The following is a 19,189-nucleotide window of genomic DNA, read 5'->3' on the forward strand; positions in this document are numbered from 1 at the left end:
TTTCCTTTATAACTTAATTTCATTGGACATATTAGACATTTTACACTGATTTACTTATTTACGATTAAAATTAAGCTGTGCGTTATGCCTCGTAATTAAAACCAATTTGGCTAAACTTAAAGAGGGCAGCGAAGGAATGAATTATTATTTCGTCTTTATGCAAATATTTGCTTAGTGAGAAGACGAATATGTTGTTTATTCAAAAGTGTAAGGGAACCACTAAAATACCAAGAACTTAAATTTAGTTGCAAAGTAATATTTGGGACGATCAAACAGTTTTGCCTATGCACAAAGTGTTTTACGGAAAAGTTTTAAAGAGTATGCGAAATTATTTTTATTTCCTGCAATTAGCCCGGTTTTTTTTTTTAGAAGTAATTTGACCTTTTGCCTTAAAACTCAAACGGAAATGTCAGCAAACACACATTTTGTAGGTAAATAGTCACACGGACACACACAAATCAAATTCAAGCCCCGGGCTCGAGATCTCTGACGGGTTCAAGGTGAGTGGACATCTGTCGCGCACTTGGCCATCTCGCACTTCATCCGTTCTCCCACCAACAGCACGAATCGAAGATGTGCAGCCCCTGCTGTGGATCCTGCTGCGGACCTTGCTGCTCCCCCTGCTGCAGCCCTTGTTGTCCACCGTGCTGCAATGACTGCTGCGGGTCCTGCTGCAGTCCGTGCTGCGGACCCTGTTGCAGCCCCTGCTGCGGACCCTGCTGCAGCCCCTGCTGCAGTCCTTGCTGCACCCCTTGTTGCACCCCTTGCTGCACGCCGTGCTGCAAGTGTTGCACACCCTGCTGCGTGCCGTGTTGCACACCCTGCTGCACCCCCTGCTGCACCCCCTGCTGCACTCCCTGTTGCACCCCTTGCTCCAGTCCGTGCTGCGGTCCGTGCTGCAGCCCCTGCTGCTCCCCTTGCGGCGGGTCAAAGTGCAAGTGATCCACGGAAGCGAATTCGGATTCGTTTTCGGAAGCAGAAGCCAGTCGCAAATGCCACCACAAGTTCGTCGAGCTCGTTGGAGAGCCGTTGGAACCCACCTGCTATTACCAGCTAAGGCAATCATACACACGAAAAGTCAACGGCAGAGCCAAGTTTTCAGGCCCCCAAGGAGTGGGGATATGAGAACGTGAGGGAAGTGGAACCATCTGCTCCCGGGGCCATGTTAATGAAGACACAGATTAGACAGCGGGCCCAGGTAAAAGTTGGTCATCCCCAACTTATGCCAGTTAGTGCTGTGTAAAGTTTTTGGCCTCTTCCAAAAATTAATTAAAATCAGTTTCAACCTATGTGACACGAGCACACTTACAAAAGAAATTACATTACATGCCAAGTTGAGTCAACTACAGGGGAAAAGTAATTATTCTAAAGGACGATTCTTAAAGTAATATCAAAACTTACTGACAACTTGATTATTATTAGCGGGGTTCTAGTGTTCTTGGCTTCTTGTTGTCTTTACTTATTTCTGTGTAGTCTTATCACATCAGCATCAAGTTCCGCAGTAAGTAATATTGTGGTTTAAAAATATTGCTAGCTTATTCAAAGAGTAATGGGAGTTCGGGCATAGACTTCTAAAATGTGTCCTTCCCGGAAGTTATTTACACTCAGATGGCGCCACCTGACACAACTTTGCATACTTTAATTAAACATTTTACAACACATTCGTGCAGGCAAAGTGGATCCTCGTTAAATGTCTCAGGACATAGCCTGCAGTCCTGGGCTACGAGTAAAAATAACTTGTGACATGCTGCTGCGGCAGTTGTTTAATCATTTCACTCGAAATGTTTTCAGGCCCGCCGGCCATGGGTTTCCTATTTCTGTAGTTTTCCCCTTGCGATGTGAACTTAATTAGGGTTAATTAATACTAGAAAAACACACAGGCGCACAAGGGAAGGGACATATTGACAAAGGACAAATTGGAGTGCTTAAGGAGCATCCAATGCTCACACTCACCAGGTGACCCTGGTCCCTAGCCCATCGAGGATCTCGTCTGTGCGTCAGGAAATGAGTTTTCAAAGGCCGGAAGGCAGCAATTATGGCCGTCGCTTTGTGTGGACTGTTAATTGGTCTGGGAATCGACGAGGCCGACGACTTTACGATATTTCATAAATTGCAATTTTACGATGCCCCAAAATTGAGCCTGCACTGCAGGCTCAACCTTGAGATTTGCATATCCTGGTTGGTTGTCCTTTCCGATCTTATCCCTGGGCCACATTCCCCCCGCTGCTGTTTGTGTACTTTGTGAGTGTCGACGTCATGTAACGTGGCAAATCCAATTTGGCCACGCCCATTGGGTGGAAAGGAGGCAGCAGCAGAAACCCTCCGCCTGCTCAATAAACCAAAAGAAATTTTCTCAGAGGAAGAGGCCAGAAAGGACTGCCTTTGGCAAATTTGTTATTGGTCTGGTTGATGCAGCATTCTTTGAGGCGCAGCCAAAGAAATTGGATGAGGCCAGGTGCCAGCAGAGGTTCATCCTGTATGAAGGCAAATATTTGCCCAGGTATGAGTCAGGGCTCGGCGAGTTGCATTAAATCCGCTTCGAGGCCTTGAGCTGCACTAGATGCAGATAGTGGTCTAATTAAATTCGCATTCCAGCAATATCATTATCCAAATACGGAATCAAGGCCCAATTTGTACGGCATTTGATTAAAGCTGCGAATCGTTCTCGTTCACATGTCATGTTCCACCGGTTGGTGGTTGCCAGTTTGTCAGTAAATATTCAATATGCGAGCTTGTCCGTTTTTAATTATGCTTCATATAAACATGACGGCCGATATTTGGTCGGCTTGCTGCAATAATATTTAGCCAGTTGTCCTGATTTTAATGCATAAATAAATATTTGCGTTAAAACGAAAAAACCGCAGGCCCAACACACGAATCCAGCATTATATTTACTGAACATATGTAGGTGCTGGAAAAAGCTGACAGGCATTAGATGTCGTTTAATAAACCCTAATAGTCTGTGGTATCGTGCCGGAGTGTCCATCAAAAACACACTTTTTGGACCGCCCGCTTTCCGTTGTTCTATTTTCCCATTTTCCCATCTATCAATTATGCACCGTGGTCGGCGGGCAGGGGGCAGGGAAATTCGTTTTTATATTATTATTTGCTTTGCAACGAAAACTGTCAGGAATGACCGCAAATGTAAGCGGCGTTGGATGGTGGAAAAAGCTTTTCCGCCCGCTTCAGTTGCATTTATCGGCTTGACATTTCCAGTTTGCTAACTCACCAGCAATACGATGTATTTTATGAAATAGAATGGAACAACAACCATCGCAGTGTTTCATCTTTCTAATTGAAATTTACCGATAGACTAGAAATCAGAACAAATAATACCTCGCCAAAGACCCAATTAAATGGGTACGAAAATGCTTTTGATATTTCAAGCGTTAGCTAATAGCATATATTTTTGACATGGCTAATAAGTTGAGCACATTTTTTAACATAATTCATGTTTTTTTACTAAGGCACTGATTTTTTCAGGCCACTGGAAAAAATGCTCAATTAATATTTCCTTTGAGTATTCACTCAAATGAACTCGTCAAAAAATTAAATTCATATGTTCTTTCCATGCCCATTTATTTGCTTTGAATAATTAATTTATTTGTCATGTAATTAAACTTACGTCCATGTAATATCTAAACTTGGCTACATATGCCATGATATTACTATTATATATTTTTATTAGCATCGTGATTGCAGGCTAGGCCGTCGAATTACACATGTAGTTACAAACTTTACTCCAATAAATTAATAAATGAATATACGAAAATGTTCGCATAAATAGTTAGATAGTTTTCGATTTATCTCCCAATTAGTAATATTAAAAAGCTACAAATGTACAAAGAATCCTGTGCTAATTCGCGGGAAAAAAGCATTTTCAATTTGTCGGACAAAATCCAGCATAAAATATGGAAACGGAGTGTACCCGTGTATTCTGTGGGTAATAATTAATGTTACGGTCGTGTGCGGACTTTGTTCGGATGGAGTCATTACTGGAGCACATACTATGCCACGAATCTGGTATAAATTCACGGGAAGAGACTGGAGTATGTGGGTCATGAAACAGCTTGATATCTTTACTGCGCTCTATACCTGTGGCTATGGTTCATCCATCATTAGTTGGACACAAAAAGAAGGATTTTATGATGTGGTAATGGCAGCATAAAGGACTCCACAGCACTGGATCTGTGTGTGTGTGTGTGCGTGGGAGTATTTTTTATGTTTTATGCCTTTTGAGCAAACAAGTTGGCGTATTTTTGAGCTAAGCTCGCAGACATAAACTGTCGGCTGGCCCCTCCACTCGCCCGCAAACTAAGCCACAACTTCCGCAACGTGTCATTCAAGCCACCCACATCATTACGACCCCCTGCTCCTTCACACACACTCTGGCACGCTCTCGCGCACAGATACTCACTCACTAACACACGTACGAACAGGACTACTGGCTGTACGTGCTAAGTTGTTATGGCGCTCTACGTAACTCTCTGCTCTGTCGCATAACTTAGTTTTCCACGCTTAATACCGTTTTACGGGCTCCACTTTCCCCAACTCCGCCCCTCAGCCTGGCCCATGGAAATACTTTAAAACGCATAAAAATTCCGACACGTCGTAACCTCAGTGCTTTTAACAGCTTCTCCCCTGCTCATCGCGAACCAGAGCCCAGAGATCCATAGATGACGACCCCATCCCAAGACCCCACTCGCACGTATATACGGGTATAAAACCAAACCCAGAGTCAGCAATCAACTGCACTTCCCAGGGACTCTCGCTTTGTTGCAAGTCATGCACATCAAGTGAAGTTCCTGCCGCTTGTTGTTCCTTCTATACGGGGTACATTCGGAATACAAGGGTATACTAGCCTAGTCAGAACATATATTATGGATTTGCATGGAATCAGCTGTGACCGCTTAGTTTAAAATTATCACGTTATTATCTCGGCTGATGTTCAAGCTTGGCTAACTTTCACCATTTCTATTGTGTCCCATTTCACTAAGCAATCATTTTCAGTTTTTAGCATATCTTAAACCATAAATTAAGCACCAGGTATCCCACAGTGGAGTTCCTTCATTAGTGCGTTTCAACTTGTTGTTTCTACCGTGTTGTTGTTGTCTAGCGGACGCGGTTGCTCCGTCTGTTCCGCTGCAGTTAACCTGCAAAGTAGCGCAATTTGTTGATAGCAGGTTAAATTTCATTTGCCCGCACACTTTATATATATATATTTCGCTTCCCGTTTGCTCCTTTTTTTTGTGAGCCCTCTAATGATGTTGCCAGCAGGACGCGGCCCAGGATGGGGGCAAATAAGATGCATGTGGAAAATGTGGCGCATCCTAAACACGTTTTGCATGAGGAATAAACGTAATTGTTTTTTCTGTGTCACAGTCGTTTGTTTGATGAAGGTGCGAGCGAAAATGGTGCTGAATTAAATTTTAAATTGAATTGCCGCCAAGGGAGTGATAAAGTTTTACACACTTTCTACATGATGAGAGACATCTTTCAACACAATCTAAGTATTTCATACAACAAAATATAATTCGTACGACATAGATTATCTGGGTATGATATTAAGTAAGTAGAATGTGTATGTATTACATTTGAAAATCAATTTTAAACTGAAAAACATCCCAGTATTTTATTGCCCAATAAAAATCCATTAGCTTTTTGGCCACAAAACTAACCAGGCGGCATGAACTTTGCGCAATGATATATAAATTTGAATACCCTGGCGACCCGAGCTCACACACCTTAACAGGCGTTGACATTAATATCACTTTAGCCCAATCTGTCTAATTTACCAATAAAACTCTTGAATCTCGACTCGAAGTGCTTTAAACTGCAATGGGCCAGGTAAAAGTGAGTCAGCCAGTATTCGAGTGTGTATCCTGAGCTGGCCGGGTGTTTGTTTGTGCGGCTGTGCCTTTTAGCTTTTGCATAAAAACAACGAACGCAGCCGGCAGCAGTTAGTGGATGGATGGATGCAGGATGCAGGCCAGATCCAAGCCAAGGATGCAACTTTCAGCTGCTAAACGAAAATATAAAACACTTAACTCGACTGCAGGGGCGACAATCCCCTCCATTTGTCCCTGGGAGCCCGCAGATCCTCCTCTGCCTGGCGACACATACAAGTGCACTCTCGTCCTGGAGACTGGCAACAATTTGATGGCACTGAGCGCAGTGGGGGAAGCCCTTCCCCTTTGGGCCGGGCCAACAAACCCAGACACTGCCATCCCCTGGCTGCGAATTTAGGTCACTTTTTGGCAGCCAACAACAGTGAGCCGGAAGTGCAGAAAATTTGGCCTAAAAATAACATTTATTTGTGTGCAGCTCACTGACGTTCAGTTTTACGAACTCTATTACGATTACGATTATGGGGGCACTTTAATGAACAAATTAACCCAATGAGTTTCTTCTCACTTGCCAAGTTAATAGCTAAGGAGGATAGAATACTAAGTGAATATAAGTAGAATACTAAGGTCGCAGAAGTTGACGATTGTACAAAGTATACATAATGGTCCTACATTTCTGTGGCAGTTCTTTTGGGTCAAAAAATGACTTAAGATATTGAAAGTCAATACTTGGCGTTTTCTATCATTTCATAGAATATTTAAAAATGTCACGCAACAGGTCCCCAGAATAAATAAGGTAATTATATACGATGACAATTGTGACTAGTAATGTTTCCTGAGTAGCTAAAATCGCACCACTGTGCCTGCGTTAGGGTTCTGCTTTTGGGGGCATTGAAAGCGCGGCTTACAATGACCGACCACAAGCGTTGGCGAGGGACGAAGTGGAAGGACTTCACGTGGCTTTAATAAATAACAGCTGAAGTTTAAATTGCCGTTAGCATAAATTATGAGCAGTTAGAGACGTTGCCTGCATTCACCGAGCGACGCCTTTTTGGCTGCGAAACTTCTTTCAGCAGCTCGTTTCCCTTTCCTCCTCGTTGCCTTCCTGCTCCACTCGCCCCCGTAGCTTTTTTGGCAAGCATCCTGGTGAATGGAGGAACTGGTGCCACTTTTTATGCATTCGACTGTGCATAAGTATGTATATACTTCTATATATTTTTCGCCGGCCAAAAAACACAAGATGAAAAGTTAGCGGCGCAAAGTGAGATTTCAATTTGGCTGGCTCGCGTTTTATGGCGGGGAGGAAACATTGCCGGACTCATAAAGCATTTCCGGCACTCATGAATCGGTTGGGGCCCTCGAGCCTTTTGTCCCCACTCCCAGAGCTCCGGACCACTACCCCGATATTGTGATGTTTGGAGCTAAAGTTGTTTGCTTTCTTTTCGCCAGAAAAGCCGAAAGCCTTAGAAAATGGAACGCCGCCTGGTGGCTTCCTGCTTCCTGCATCCATTACATCCACCTTCAAGAATACACTGGACGAAGCGCTTTATCCTTTGGTACTTTTGAGAAAGCTAAGGCCCTTTCTAGAACTCGTTGGCATTTCGTTGGTATATATTAAGGGTAAATAAAATGTTAATCATTTCTGGGTTCTAAAACTATTTCTAGAAATGTCTTCAAATGTTTTCCGTGCATAAGAAAGCCCCGTACCCAGCTGGGAGCTCATTCGTTGCATACTTTCCGTTTGCCCGGTTTGTCTCACTTTCCCAGCAGCGAGTACACATTACATTTCCCTCTCAATTGTTTGGCAGCGAATAAAAGAAAGCCCGAGCCGGGCTACCCATATCCAAAGCCAGGGTCCAAAGTGGGTATGTTTGTTGCGGGCTGGTGGTGAGGAAGTGAGTTGGCTCCATGGATTCCATGGAATGCAACGACCATGACAGGGCACATGGCTCAGCATGGGTTAAGGCATTCGAGTCAAGGGGATGGCTGGCATACTTGTGTGTGCATTCCGCCAAAAACATTTGAATGCCAAGTATTCAAAGCAGGGATATCGGCTACCTATCATTCAACGTTAGGGTTCGACACAATCGAATGAATGGCAACACTTAATTTAATGAATATTGAACCAGTTATAGTATCAATGAGATTTAGTTGAATGGCAAAGCGCAAACCTAAATGGAATCGCATACGAATGCATCGAGTCCTGTACACAATGTCAACCGGCTGACAGGACAAAGAATCATAGCAAAGCACCATAAACGGTCGGGCTTAAGTGAAGATTTTGCTACCCATATCTGATGGAATTTACACCTTGATCACTCAGAGCTGTATTCTTTGAAATAACTAAATGGGTAAAATATTTATTTTTATAATGGGTGGGGAATCTACCTATTTGATCTGTGTCTGCACACCTTTAACCCTATCTAGATGATTTGATATTTTCTTAGTTTTGTATTTACACCTATTTAAGCCATTCAAATACTTTTAAGTCCCTAAAGTATATTCTTGATATCATAAGCTAGAGTATTCAAGAAAAATGCATATCCGTAAACGGATTTTGTTCTACTGCAACCATCGGCGGGAACAGTGGCACAATAAATATAACAATTGAAATGGCAAATACTCTGAAAACGGATTCCTGTATATGCACGAAATGAATCTCTAATAAAAAAAGATATTTCCATTACGGCGATTAAATCGTCAGGACAAAGCACCAACACACACAGAGACACAGGGTGTAGATAGGAAATAGCAGGATATAGAGGTGGAAAGCAATTCCTGGTTGTAAGGATGAGTCGTCCTGTGATAGGATTTCAGCTGCCTGCCATTATTTCAATTGTTGTTGTTTATATTCATTGGATTTTGTACCTCCTGCATTCTCTCTCTCTTTCTGTCTCTCTCCGTTTCTGTGTCGTTCCCTTCCCCCTTACATCATTAATATGAGCGTTTTATGGTGGACTGCACAATCGGCCTGAAGGTTGACCATAAAATATTTTCCACCGTCCATCCGATGATATCAATTTTTACTGCTGACAATATTAGCCCGACATAATTATCAATCTTTATGGGTCGAACCGAAACGGTCAGCAATAAAATGCCAAACGTAGATCGCCGATAACGAATGTCCTCGGCCGCAGAAAGGATGTCCTCCTAGCGCAGAAAATGTTGTAACACATGTGTGCACGTGCTGATAAAATTAGCAATTCGAAACCATTTGTGGGATGGTGTGGTTTTCGGGGTCGGAAGGAAACCTGATATTAGCAGCAGATATATTCATGTCGACTGCTCTCGGGCGTAAAGTCATGGCGCAGCCAACGGGGCGGATGAGTGTTGCTGCCAACGGGGCGAATGAGTGCTTTTGCCACTGCACCCGGTCGGGCCTTTGGCTGTTTTGCGGTCTATCTACCTCTTGGTTAGGAACATTTCCCACCCCCCATCCCCAACCGCTAGGGGTTTCACCACCCACCCTGCGCGTGTCGAAGCATCTCAGTTGGAAAATGGGTGACAATTCATGACAGGGCATGAGCAGTGCGCGTAATTTGCATATACGGTGGTGTTCGTTCTTTCGTTTCGATGGTCGAAACCAACCAGGCGGTTGTCCAGCTGGCCCGCTCTTTACTTTTTTTCCCCCCTTCAACCATGAGCCACAAAATTCCCTGCCGTATTGGCCCGGCAGTTTTGGCATTGACTTGGCTGCACTTAGCCCCATGGCATTACAAAATGTCCCCTCATTCCGGCTGCACATTGTGATAAAAATCCCCCTTCAATGCATTTTCCGCACCGAAAAAGGTCGAATATAGGGCAGCTAAAATAGAAACCTCTCTCACACATTTTAAATGCAAATGACACACCATGGAGGGCAGATAGTGGAAGAGATGGGGCAAGTTCGAGGTGTCTTTGTGGCTTGCCAGCCGGCAGATTAAAAGCGAAATTAGTTTTACTCTAATAGGCCAATGCAACTTGGGCGAAAGCAGTTAGTGACAGGATGAATATTTCATATTGACGGAATTTTGGCAGTTAATTAACATCTAAGCTGCTAATTATGGTTATGTTTGTTAAGGCGGGCAGTTAATCAAAAAACACGGTAACATTTCCTATAAGATGGTAATCAAAATACTTTCATGTAGAGTTCCAAAGAATAATTCTAAAATTTTATTTTCTCCAATTAGTGCCAAAAATTAGTATCCACTTTAAATTTTGGCTATTCAAAATGGTTTCAGTTCTTGTTTCGCCTGTTCTTCTTGCGCATGTGTTTCTTCCACTTTCTCCAGTATTTCTGGATCTTGATGGCTGCGCGGTTCATGGCGAACAACAGGACACGATGCTGGCGGTGCCTGGCCTCCTCCTCCTCTCGCTTGACGACGACCTGCTTGTAGACCCGCTCAACCTTTCGGAACCCAATCATATATTCGTCGAGGACCTTCTTAGCCTTTTTGTGTTCTTCGGCGAGCTCCATGTTCTCGATCATCTTTTCGCCAATGCTGTGATCGTATTTCTTGATAATGGCTTGTAGTTGTAAAATTAGCTTGTTTCTAAGGATTTTAGGCGATTGTTGGTGTTGTTATCTAAATGTTGTCGGTCTGAAAATGCAGTTTCACTTACTTTTCCTCTCGAAACACCTTTTCCTGTTTCAAATAGTTTTTTGTGGTTAAGTTATAGTTGTTCTGCGTCTTCTGCAGCTGTTCTTCCAATTCAGCTTGTCGCTCTAAGCTTAGTTTTTTATTGGCCTTTACCAGGCGAGTGCACCGATCGCTGAGAGTACAAACTGATAAGTTTAAGGAACATATCCTTTTTGTACGGGTATCACTCACACTTCCTTTTGGATTCGCTCGTTCTTCTCCCTCTTCTTCTTCATGAGGAGGTCCTCGTAGTTCTGCAGGTAGGCCTCCTTATCCTCCAAGCGCTTCCTGATGGCCGCCTTCTGATCCAGGATCTTCTTGCGCAGCTCCTCCACCTGCTCCTTGACCACCTCGTTCTGCTTGTACATGGCATGCAGCTGGCGCTCCTGGGCGATGGCGTCGGTGGACGTCCTGTACAAGCGGTCCTTGGCCAGATCATAGAGCATCTCGAAGGCATTCAGCAGTTTCTTCTCGTTGTCGCTCATATGGTTGTAGTAGCTGGGAAACAGAATGTAGATCCTGCTGTTCCGCTGGAAGAAATCGATGATCTGGATAATGCCGTGATCCATCAGGGGCGGACGTTTCTCCCGCAGAATGAACTCCCTTCGGCGAACAAAGGATTCCACCAGATGAACTGCCCTTTCGTACTTGGTTCCATTCAGAATCTTAGCCATGTGCGCGGGATGTTCCAGCAGTTTCGGCATGATTAGCGAGATCTTAACCCGTTCGATGGCCTCGGCCAGGACATTTAGAACACATCCAATTTGCACTATTCGCACGGTTGCAAATTCTAGTCGCAGAAAGGGTAATTACATGATTAAACATTGACATTCTTGCTTAGAAGAACTTGGAGTATGTTGTGTCGTGTCCCAAATTTAAGGATCAATAAATCTTTAAATCCTAACTTTTGAAATTGTTGAATTAAACGCTTAATTAAGAGCTTTAAATTTAGTTGAGTCTGCTTTAGATTTCTTAACACCTTACCATGCTGGGCCAGTTTGATGTCATTCTTCTTTTCCGCTGGCATAGATTTACCCCGCATTATCTCCGTCAAACTCATCTTGCTGTTCTTGGTTTTTAAATAGTCTTTTGTGAATTATTCATTTATTTGTTTTTTTAGATTAAGGTGCTGCAAATCAGCGTTTACTGAAAACAGCTTGTTTTTATTTATTTCTGGCTTTATTTTATTTTATTATTTTTTTTGACAGCAGTTGTGTGTGTCGGTGTAAATTTGTTCCTGCTCTGAGCTGAATCTCGAACTGCACTGTGATGGAAGTTAGCCCTGTTGCCCTGATCCCCTGAACGATGTGCCCAATTTATGTACACAAATTCGCATATTTACAAAAGCGGATCCTCGACACATCTATCTGCCACTGGGTTCGCTCCGCTGAGCTGCAAACTTCCTCAAGTGGAAGCTCTTGTTTGGACCCGAATCAAGTTGACATTACATGGCGTGTTTCAGTCGCGGACTGCGGACAAAGTTTCTAAACAAATGCCCCGGAATTTGTGACTACAAATGCAGCGCTTCCTGCTCGATGTTGGATGCACATTTTTTGCAGCTCTTTGTGCGCTCCTCGGTTCCGCTGTGTTGCCAAAAATTTATGGCTAACAATATTTTTGGCTGGCAAAGACGCATTCAGCTCACAGCAAATGGCAAACAACTTGCTGCGAGTCACAGGCGAGGCACCTAAATAAACCGATTCGTGGGTAGGGGGCTGGCTGTTTTCCGGGGAGGTGTTCTCGGCGGAGTTATTGGGGGAGTTTCCAGGGGCGTGGCACTGTTTCGGGGCGTAATTTGTATGCACTACGCGACCATCCTGCGTCTCCGCCTCTGAATATGAATCCGAAACCGAATCGGACAGTATGCGCCAGTGAACTCGGTTTCATCTTTTTCCTAAGTTGTTTGTGCTTTGAATACCCTTTTAGGGGTAATAGACCATTATCAAGTGTCCACGGTGCCAAATATTTCACAACTATAATTTTCAACGCTCGAATAAACATAAAACTCCTGGATTTTTGTGTAATTTTTGGTTACCAATAGCAGTGACATTTGAGTAGGAAAGTGTATAATCTCTTCGTTGATGGAAAAATCTTTGCAGTTATCATTTTTTCTATCGCATTTCCTATAGCCGCTGTTGTTGCTCTGCGCTTATTGCATTTGTCTCGATTCGTTTGGCTCGCACAAAAACAAATTGCCGGAAGTATGCAAATGTATGATGCAGCTTATCAGATATTGTTTGAGAGCCTGCCCTCGTTTTGTTTTGTTTTTTCGGAGCGGGTAGAGGGGCGTGGCCGTTTCGGGGCGTGGCATTTGGCACGGCGCTCATTTGCCTTGCAAAAGGCGCGCCTCCAGTGAGCAACCAGCAAACAAGAGCCAAGCGACAGCAAATAACTTTCAGAGACACTTGCATTCCGAACGCAAATAAAAAACCAGAAAAGTATCGGGAATTGAACTGTCAGCTGCAGCTGAACGTTGGGGAAATCGAAATTGAATTACATTTGCACTTTATGCTAAAGATCCATCAGATTACAGCAACGGCACATGGAGCGAGATAAAAACTAATTAAAATGTTGCGAAACAATTTGGGGAGGAAATGGAAGCCAGGGATTCAAGGAAAAACTTTTATTTAGTCTACGGATGTTCAGAAATTTAGGCATATAATAATGTATAGAATTCTTAAAAACCAATTAAAAAAGGTAAATTAACATTGTGATAGAAACAAGGAATAATATATTTCGATCAGAAAGAAGAAAAAGTTATACATTTATACGGTTCATTTGAAAATCAAACACAATATTCCTCAGGCTGGATAAACATTTTTTAGTTAGACATTTTATAATCTATAAACTACTTAACCACTTAAGTTTCATTTTAAAAATATGTGCAAATTAAATACTTATAAGGGATGTGTTTCCTTGAAACTTAAATCACAGTTACTAAGCAAGGAGCTAATTTGTATCAAGAGCGTGTATCATATAGAGTGTATGTATGTTTATCCAGAGATTTTCATGCTTTTCATTTTTAGTAATGAAATCACCAGCTATATGTTTTCCGCGTAGGTGGTATATGTTTGTGCTATTCTGGTGACCTTTTTTGGCAGACCCCTTGTCTTGGTTCAAATTAATACATTGGCGAGTGGCACTCAATGTCATTTATCAACTCCGAACTTTCTGACATTTATGCTTTGTGACAACCAGGTCCTGGAGTCTAGAATTGGGCCCGACAAAGTTTCCTTCGACAGATGACACATTTTCCTGTAGCTGTCCTACATGAATGCTTGATATTTCCATATTTCTTCAGAGCCACTGGGCTGGCCAGAATAAGGAAGAAAATCACCCCCTATTGATAAATGATGCTGATGGATTTTTATTGCCCGGTCTTCTCGGATGGACAAGGGAAGATAGCTGGACCTGGAATCTCCACCCAATGGGGGGAGGATTGGACCACATGTACGTATGACACGCTGTTGGACGGCTGCTTATCAACGGTTTAGCGCGGCTTGTGTGCCTGACAGGTGAATAAAAGCAGCTGTCAACACTTTTTTATCCCCGATTTTGAGGTGTGAGTGTGCCTGTGGGAGTGTGTGTGCGAACTGGGCTCCATTAATATTGATATAGAATATATTGATTTTGTGCTTTGTTTTTTTGCTGCCAAGGAGCATGCGAGGCGAGAGATTAATGCTTCTACGAGGATGCCAAGCGACTATTTGAATACAGTTTCTTGGCTATCGCGAAGGCTCGAGTCCTTCAAGCCGACAATTAGTTTGTGGCTATTTTTGGAAAAGCAAAGCACTTGCCAATGATTTGGCTTGCTTAGCAGGCCTATTATATATAAATTGCCAGGCCATCCATCAAAACACTCAAAGCAAACGCAGACGTGGGTGGGAGTATGTAGGAAGTCAGAAGGCAATTTGAGAAACAACTTCAATGCCAATTGGCCAAATACGAATGCATTTAATGGCCACAAATTCAATTCAATGGCTCAACAAGATGCTCAGTTTAAATCTGGGTAGAACGGTGGGCGTGGCCGCTGCACTTCTCGCCTCCGCCGGTTGAAAATTTTATGTTTAATTTATTGATACACTCAGCTTGCAATAAAAATTGATGGCAGAAACACATTTACACACCGGATGATGGCAGGAGGGGAAAAAGCGTGGAGGGGGCGCGGGGCGTTGGCCATAATTTTTCATTTCATTGTTTTGTTTCGCAGCAGTCGTGGGAAAATACTCGGCGGATAAACCAGAAACAAAAAGCTGGCGAAGTGGCAAGCAGCAAGAAAAAAGGAGCGCAAAAGAAAATCGAGGGAAAATTCTTTTCTATGCGGGGAAAATTCATGAAATGCCCGACGGAACTGGAAGCGAATTTTTGTGATATTTATTTGCTGGGCCGGGGAAAAAAGTGGAAAGAAACCGAGTTGCGAGAACTGCAATAAAGCCAAGCAGACAAAACAGACGGAAATGAAAGCAAGAAATAATGTCCCCGTCTCCAGTTCCATTTTCAGATCCAAGGAAAGCAGAAAGAAAGTGAAAAGTTTCCCCAAAAGAGAGAGAAACTAAGCCGAAAACGAAAGCAAAGGCGCAGCGCTGTTGATTTTATTTTTATTGCCACAATTTATGTATGCACAGATCCGACGCTGCGTATACGCAACGCAGCTCTCGGCAGCTGCACATTATGCCAATAACTTGATAGTGCTTAAGTTGCGGCGGCGTTGGATTTATTTCGCTTTAAGGCAAATCGAGGAAGCCGACAGCTGCAAATCATTTTTAAATGCTTACAAATTTCCAACACAATTTATAACTTAAATAAATTTACTGCCGGCGAGCGGGAATCACAGAAAAAGTTATGAAAAATGTGGGGCAGCAGAAAGCAAAGCACAGCAAATGAAAAATAAATCAATCTTACACTCAAAGTTGGGCAGTGGGTGGCATGGGTGGTGCGAGCAGCAACTTCCCATCCGCAGAGCGGAAAATTCAATAAAGTTAAAGAATGCTGAAAATATTATGGCATACCTGCAGGCGACTGCAGTTGCAGCTGTGTATGTGCGCAAACGAGGAAATTCTAATATTAGAAACCGCAGAAACCTTAATGGCTTCACTAGCTTACCCCCCATACCCCATTTACCGCACCCATCGGGTTATTTTTTTACCAGTTTTTCCTCGCCTGCACCGTTGCCTGATCATTTACAATTCAACATTTTGCAGCACCAGTGAATTATGCTTTTCAGCTGGCCTTTTCCCCACTTTTCCGCTGCTCGTTTTCCACGGCTTCCGGGCACTCGCGGTCTATGGCCCATTTGTGTGTTTTGAGGCTTTGGGCGACGGCAGTAAGTACGCTAATAGCTTCTTATGACAGCAATGAGGCAAAATCATGCGAAAATTCAATTGCATGGCTTTTCCGGCTCCGCAGAATAACAACAAAAATGTTTTCAACCTAAAATCATAGCACGCTTTTGTTAATTGATTACGTATGTATTTACGGAATAAAATTGATCGGATGAAATTTGTTGTCGTAGTCCATAGAAAATACGTGCTAAACAATAAAAATAAAGTAGAAATAAGTTTTTTGACTGCTGTATTTTGAATTTAAACTAGAAAAACCGACTTAGATTGCACAAAAACAAAGATGACTCTATATGAAAAAGGTTTATTTATGAATATAAAGCCAATCTGTGGACGTTTTGGCGTTTGCTCTTCGCTCAGAAAAAACAAAAATTCTATGGATGAACGAAAATAAATCCAATAAATTTTAAACGCAACCAATAAGGCCAATCAGCAGCTTTTACTAATTGATTTCAAACGCTCTAACTGCTGCTGCATCAAACAGACTCAGTTAGAAATTAAATTCTGCTTAAAATACTCCTTTGCCGTAAAAACCAATCAGGAGAGAATCCAATTTATATGAAAATTCCAAAATAAAGCGATTTGTTTTTTTTTTTCCTTTTCTTTTTTTGACACTCCCTCGATTGTCTTTCATTAAAATATGCTGCATGGTCAATCAATGATTGTCAAACGCCAGTCACATCGCGTTCAAAATTGGGAACTGCGCTCCAACTTAAAAGAAGCTATTTTTATTTTTGAGGTAAAACCCAGATAAGTGAGTTGAATTGTTTTGACATTGAGTGGCAAAAAAGGGCCGACAATTGAAACAAATTAAAGGTTGATGGGGTGCGAGTGGACTGAATGCACTGTTGTCGGCGTGTTAACAAAACCACTTTATGCAGTTCATTGAAATTACCCCCTTTATTCCGTTTATTCCATTTTTTACTGCTCCTCCAGAGCAATTAACACGCATACACACCCAGCCAGACCCACGAATATCATAATTGTTGGCGCTGGCAGCTGGAGAGCCAGAAAACAACGGCGATGGCAACAGCGCCAGCGATTGTAAATTCGAAAATTGCACGAGGTGAGCCCGCTGGAAGGTGAGGACCGAAGGACGCGTGGCGGGAGAACATCTGTTTCAGCCATCCACTCATTCATTTTTAATGTATGCAACTGCAATCGAGCCGCCTCCGGCTGAAAAGCAAATGTCAAGCAGCTTCCACTCGTCGCTGCACTGAGAAACAAGTTGCAATGCTTGTTTTCGATTATATATAAGGAAATGTAAATGTACTTCATTGAAAATATTTTCCAATGATTAATCGTCGGCAAAAAATAGGATCTCAAAGAGGAATATTCGGGTTTTAACCTGTGGTTTCCAACTATGAAAGTACGACTGTGTTTTCCAGTGTACCTCTAGTCTAACAGCCTTGTTTTTGACATTGCGCAGGAAGCCAAGGAAATTGTCAAGGATATTGGGCCATTGAAACAGTAATTGCTTATGCCCTGATTAGTTTGGATGTCGAGATACATCGCACGGATCTTGGGACAGAATATGAGGCACACTTACCGATTGTGAGGCAGAGGATGCCACCGAGGAGCAGCTGGGTGAGCTGAGCGCCCTGCAGGGGCCGCGTTCTCGTTTCGAGTGCTTGCATTTCGGATCGACTGCGACTTTTCCAGGAGCGCATCCCCTCCCGCGAGGGAGCGAGAGCGATAATGTTCAGTTACGCGGAAATAGTGCACAGCTTGGTACTTTCACTGGCTTTCACTGGCACTTTCCAGCGGGGATCCGAGGGGGACTGTGGTCGGTGGAGCCGCCGCTCCAGCTGTGACTAGCGAACGCATTTAACACCTCCTGTAAAAATGCAGAACTGCCGACACGGCGTATGCGCAACGAGTGCAAACGTTCGGAGTTTTCTTTGGGTAGCGACTTTCTGCAAATGTTCACAATTTTACTTTCGAGTGACTCCGCTGACAGTTTGTCAAATATTAGTTTTCCTCTTTTATTGTTCGCCGCGCGGTATGAACTGTGTTTTTATGGCCAATTTTATTGCGCCACAATCGCGCTGATGCTCATAATTTGTTTAATATTTCTCTGCGTCTCGGGTTTTCGGTGTTTCAACAGTGATTTCCTCTACTCGGACCATCAATAACCATTGGCTGTGGGCCATGTTCACTATTTTCCCGTTCGCAAAGGAACAGCAACATCTGTCCTGGCCCTGGGGTTAAATCCCACTGCCCCTCTTGATTCAGATTGGATTTTGGTCGTTTTCGGATTTTGTTTGTTTAGCGCATTTATCTGAAATGAAACAAAAGGCAATCGGGGTTTTTAATGTTCCGTTAATAGAGAATCGATTTATTTTAGACTGCTAAATGCCAAGTGATTTACTGTAGGTCCTTTGTGCAGGATGTGTGTTTGCAGGGCCAGAGGGCCAACACACACACACACACAAGCGCGGGCGTGTGTGTGGCAAGTATTGTTATTGTAGATAATTGCTTTTGGCCGGCTCGGTTCGGAATTCGTGTTTAGTTTAGCGCTCAATTAATTATCTCAAGTTTCGCCATTTTCCGGCTTAGTTTGCCGGGAATTGGCCTCGAGCCACATGGCCACGCAATTTGTATTCAATGCGCCAAATTGCTCCTCTCGAGCATCTCGAACAGTTGTCAATTAATTTAGCTCTCCCCCCGTTACAAAGCCCCTCAGCTAGTGGGGAATTCATTTAAATTAGCTGGACGTTCGCTCGAGGGAAACAGGAAAACTATACTATATTTTATTGCATATTTTCTATTGCTACATCCGTACAAAGTTTCGCAGAATGCATACATAATTTAAAAGCCTTACGATGTTACCATGATTACCGCATTAGATAGCTTTGTTTCATAGTACACTGTTTTACTGTGACATCCACGACTTTTGTTTGACTAACTTAATAATAGGTAAAACTCTTTTTAAGTCCATCCTGCCTACCTCGTGCTCTCAATTTTCGTTCGCTTTAAGAACTCCACTCAGCTGGAAACTATCGCCTATACTTCACCAGGATTTACTCGGGTAATTTTTCATAGAATTTTTCGTGTCGGCAACAGCTGGCGCCGCCAAAGTGGCACACGACTGACGCTCTTTGGGGCGCTCGCAAAATGCAAAAGGCAAAAAAAGACAAACACAAATTTATCTTCATAATTTTCCACACGTTACTGGCAACTCATCTGCATAAGCACGCACACTCACTCGCAGTGGCACATGTGATGTATGCAACGCTGCAAAATGTCACCGAAAGTGAAAGGCGGAGGCAGTAATGCTGAAAGTACACTCCAAGCCCCATTTTGCCCCCCGCCGAATGTAGGCCACTGGCAGCAGAATGTTGACTTTAACGTTGTCGGCGCAAGTGAAATTTATGCAACTGAC

The 19,189-nt window shown here is 43.1% G+C and overlaps 2 protein-coding genes across 2 annotated transcripts in view; both read right to left on the bottom strand.

The window, feature by feature from the left end:
* LOC117144479 (hemicentin-2) overlaps positions 1 to 19,189 on the bottom strand; it is a 64,133-nt gene that overhangs the window by 19,346 nt on the left and 25,598 nt on the right. The window contains exon 2 of the mRNA XM_033309659.1: positions 17,354 to 18,085. Within this exon, the coding sequence (XP_033165550.1) occupies positions 17,354 to 17,474 (121 nt within the window). The 5' untranslated portion in view covers positions 17,475 to 18,085. The remainder of the gene's footprint in view (positions 1 to 17,353; positions 18,086 to 19,189) is intronic.
* On the bottom strand, positions 9,971 to 12,423 carry LOC117144478 (daple-like protein). Its single transcript, XM_033309658.1, has 4 exons — positions 11,450 to 12,423; positions 10,658 to 11,255; positions 10,449 to 10,598; positions 9,971 to 10,378 (listed from the first exon to the last, which is right to left on the bottom strand). Exons 1-4 carry the CDS (start codon positions 11,523 to 11,525, stop codon positions 10,063 to 10,065), a joined length of 1,140 nt encoding a protein of 379 aa, XP_033165549.1. The 5' UTR covers positions 11,526 to 12,423; the 3' UTR covers positions 9,971 to 10,062.

The sequence above is a fragment of the Drosophila mauritiana genome, chromosome 3R, assembly GCF_004382145.1.
Source record: "Drosophila mauritiana strain mau12 chromosome 3R, ASM438214v1, whole genome shotgun sequence".
Classification (NCBI taxonomy): Eukaryota; Metazoa; Arthropoda; class Insecta; order Diptera; family Drosophilidae; genus Drosophila; species Drosophila mauritiana.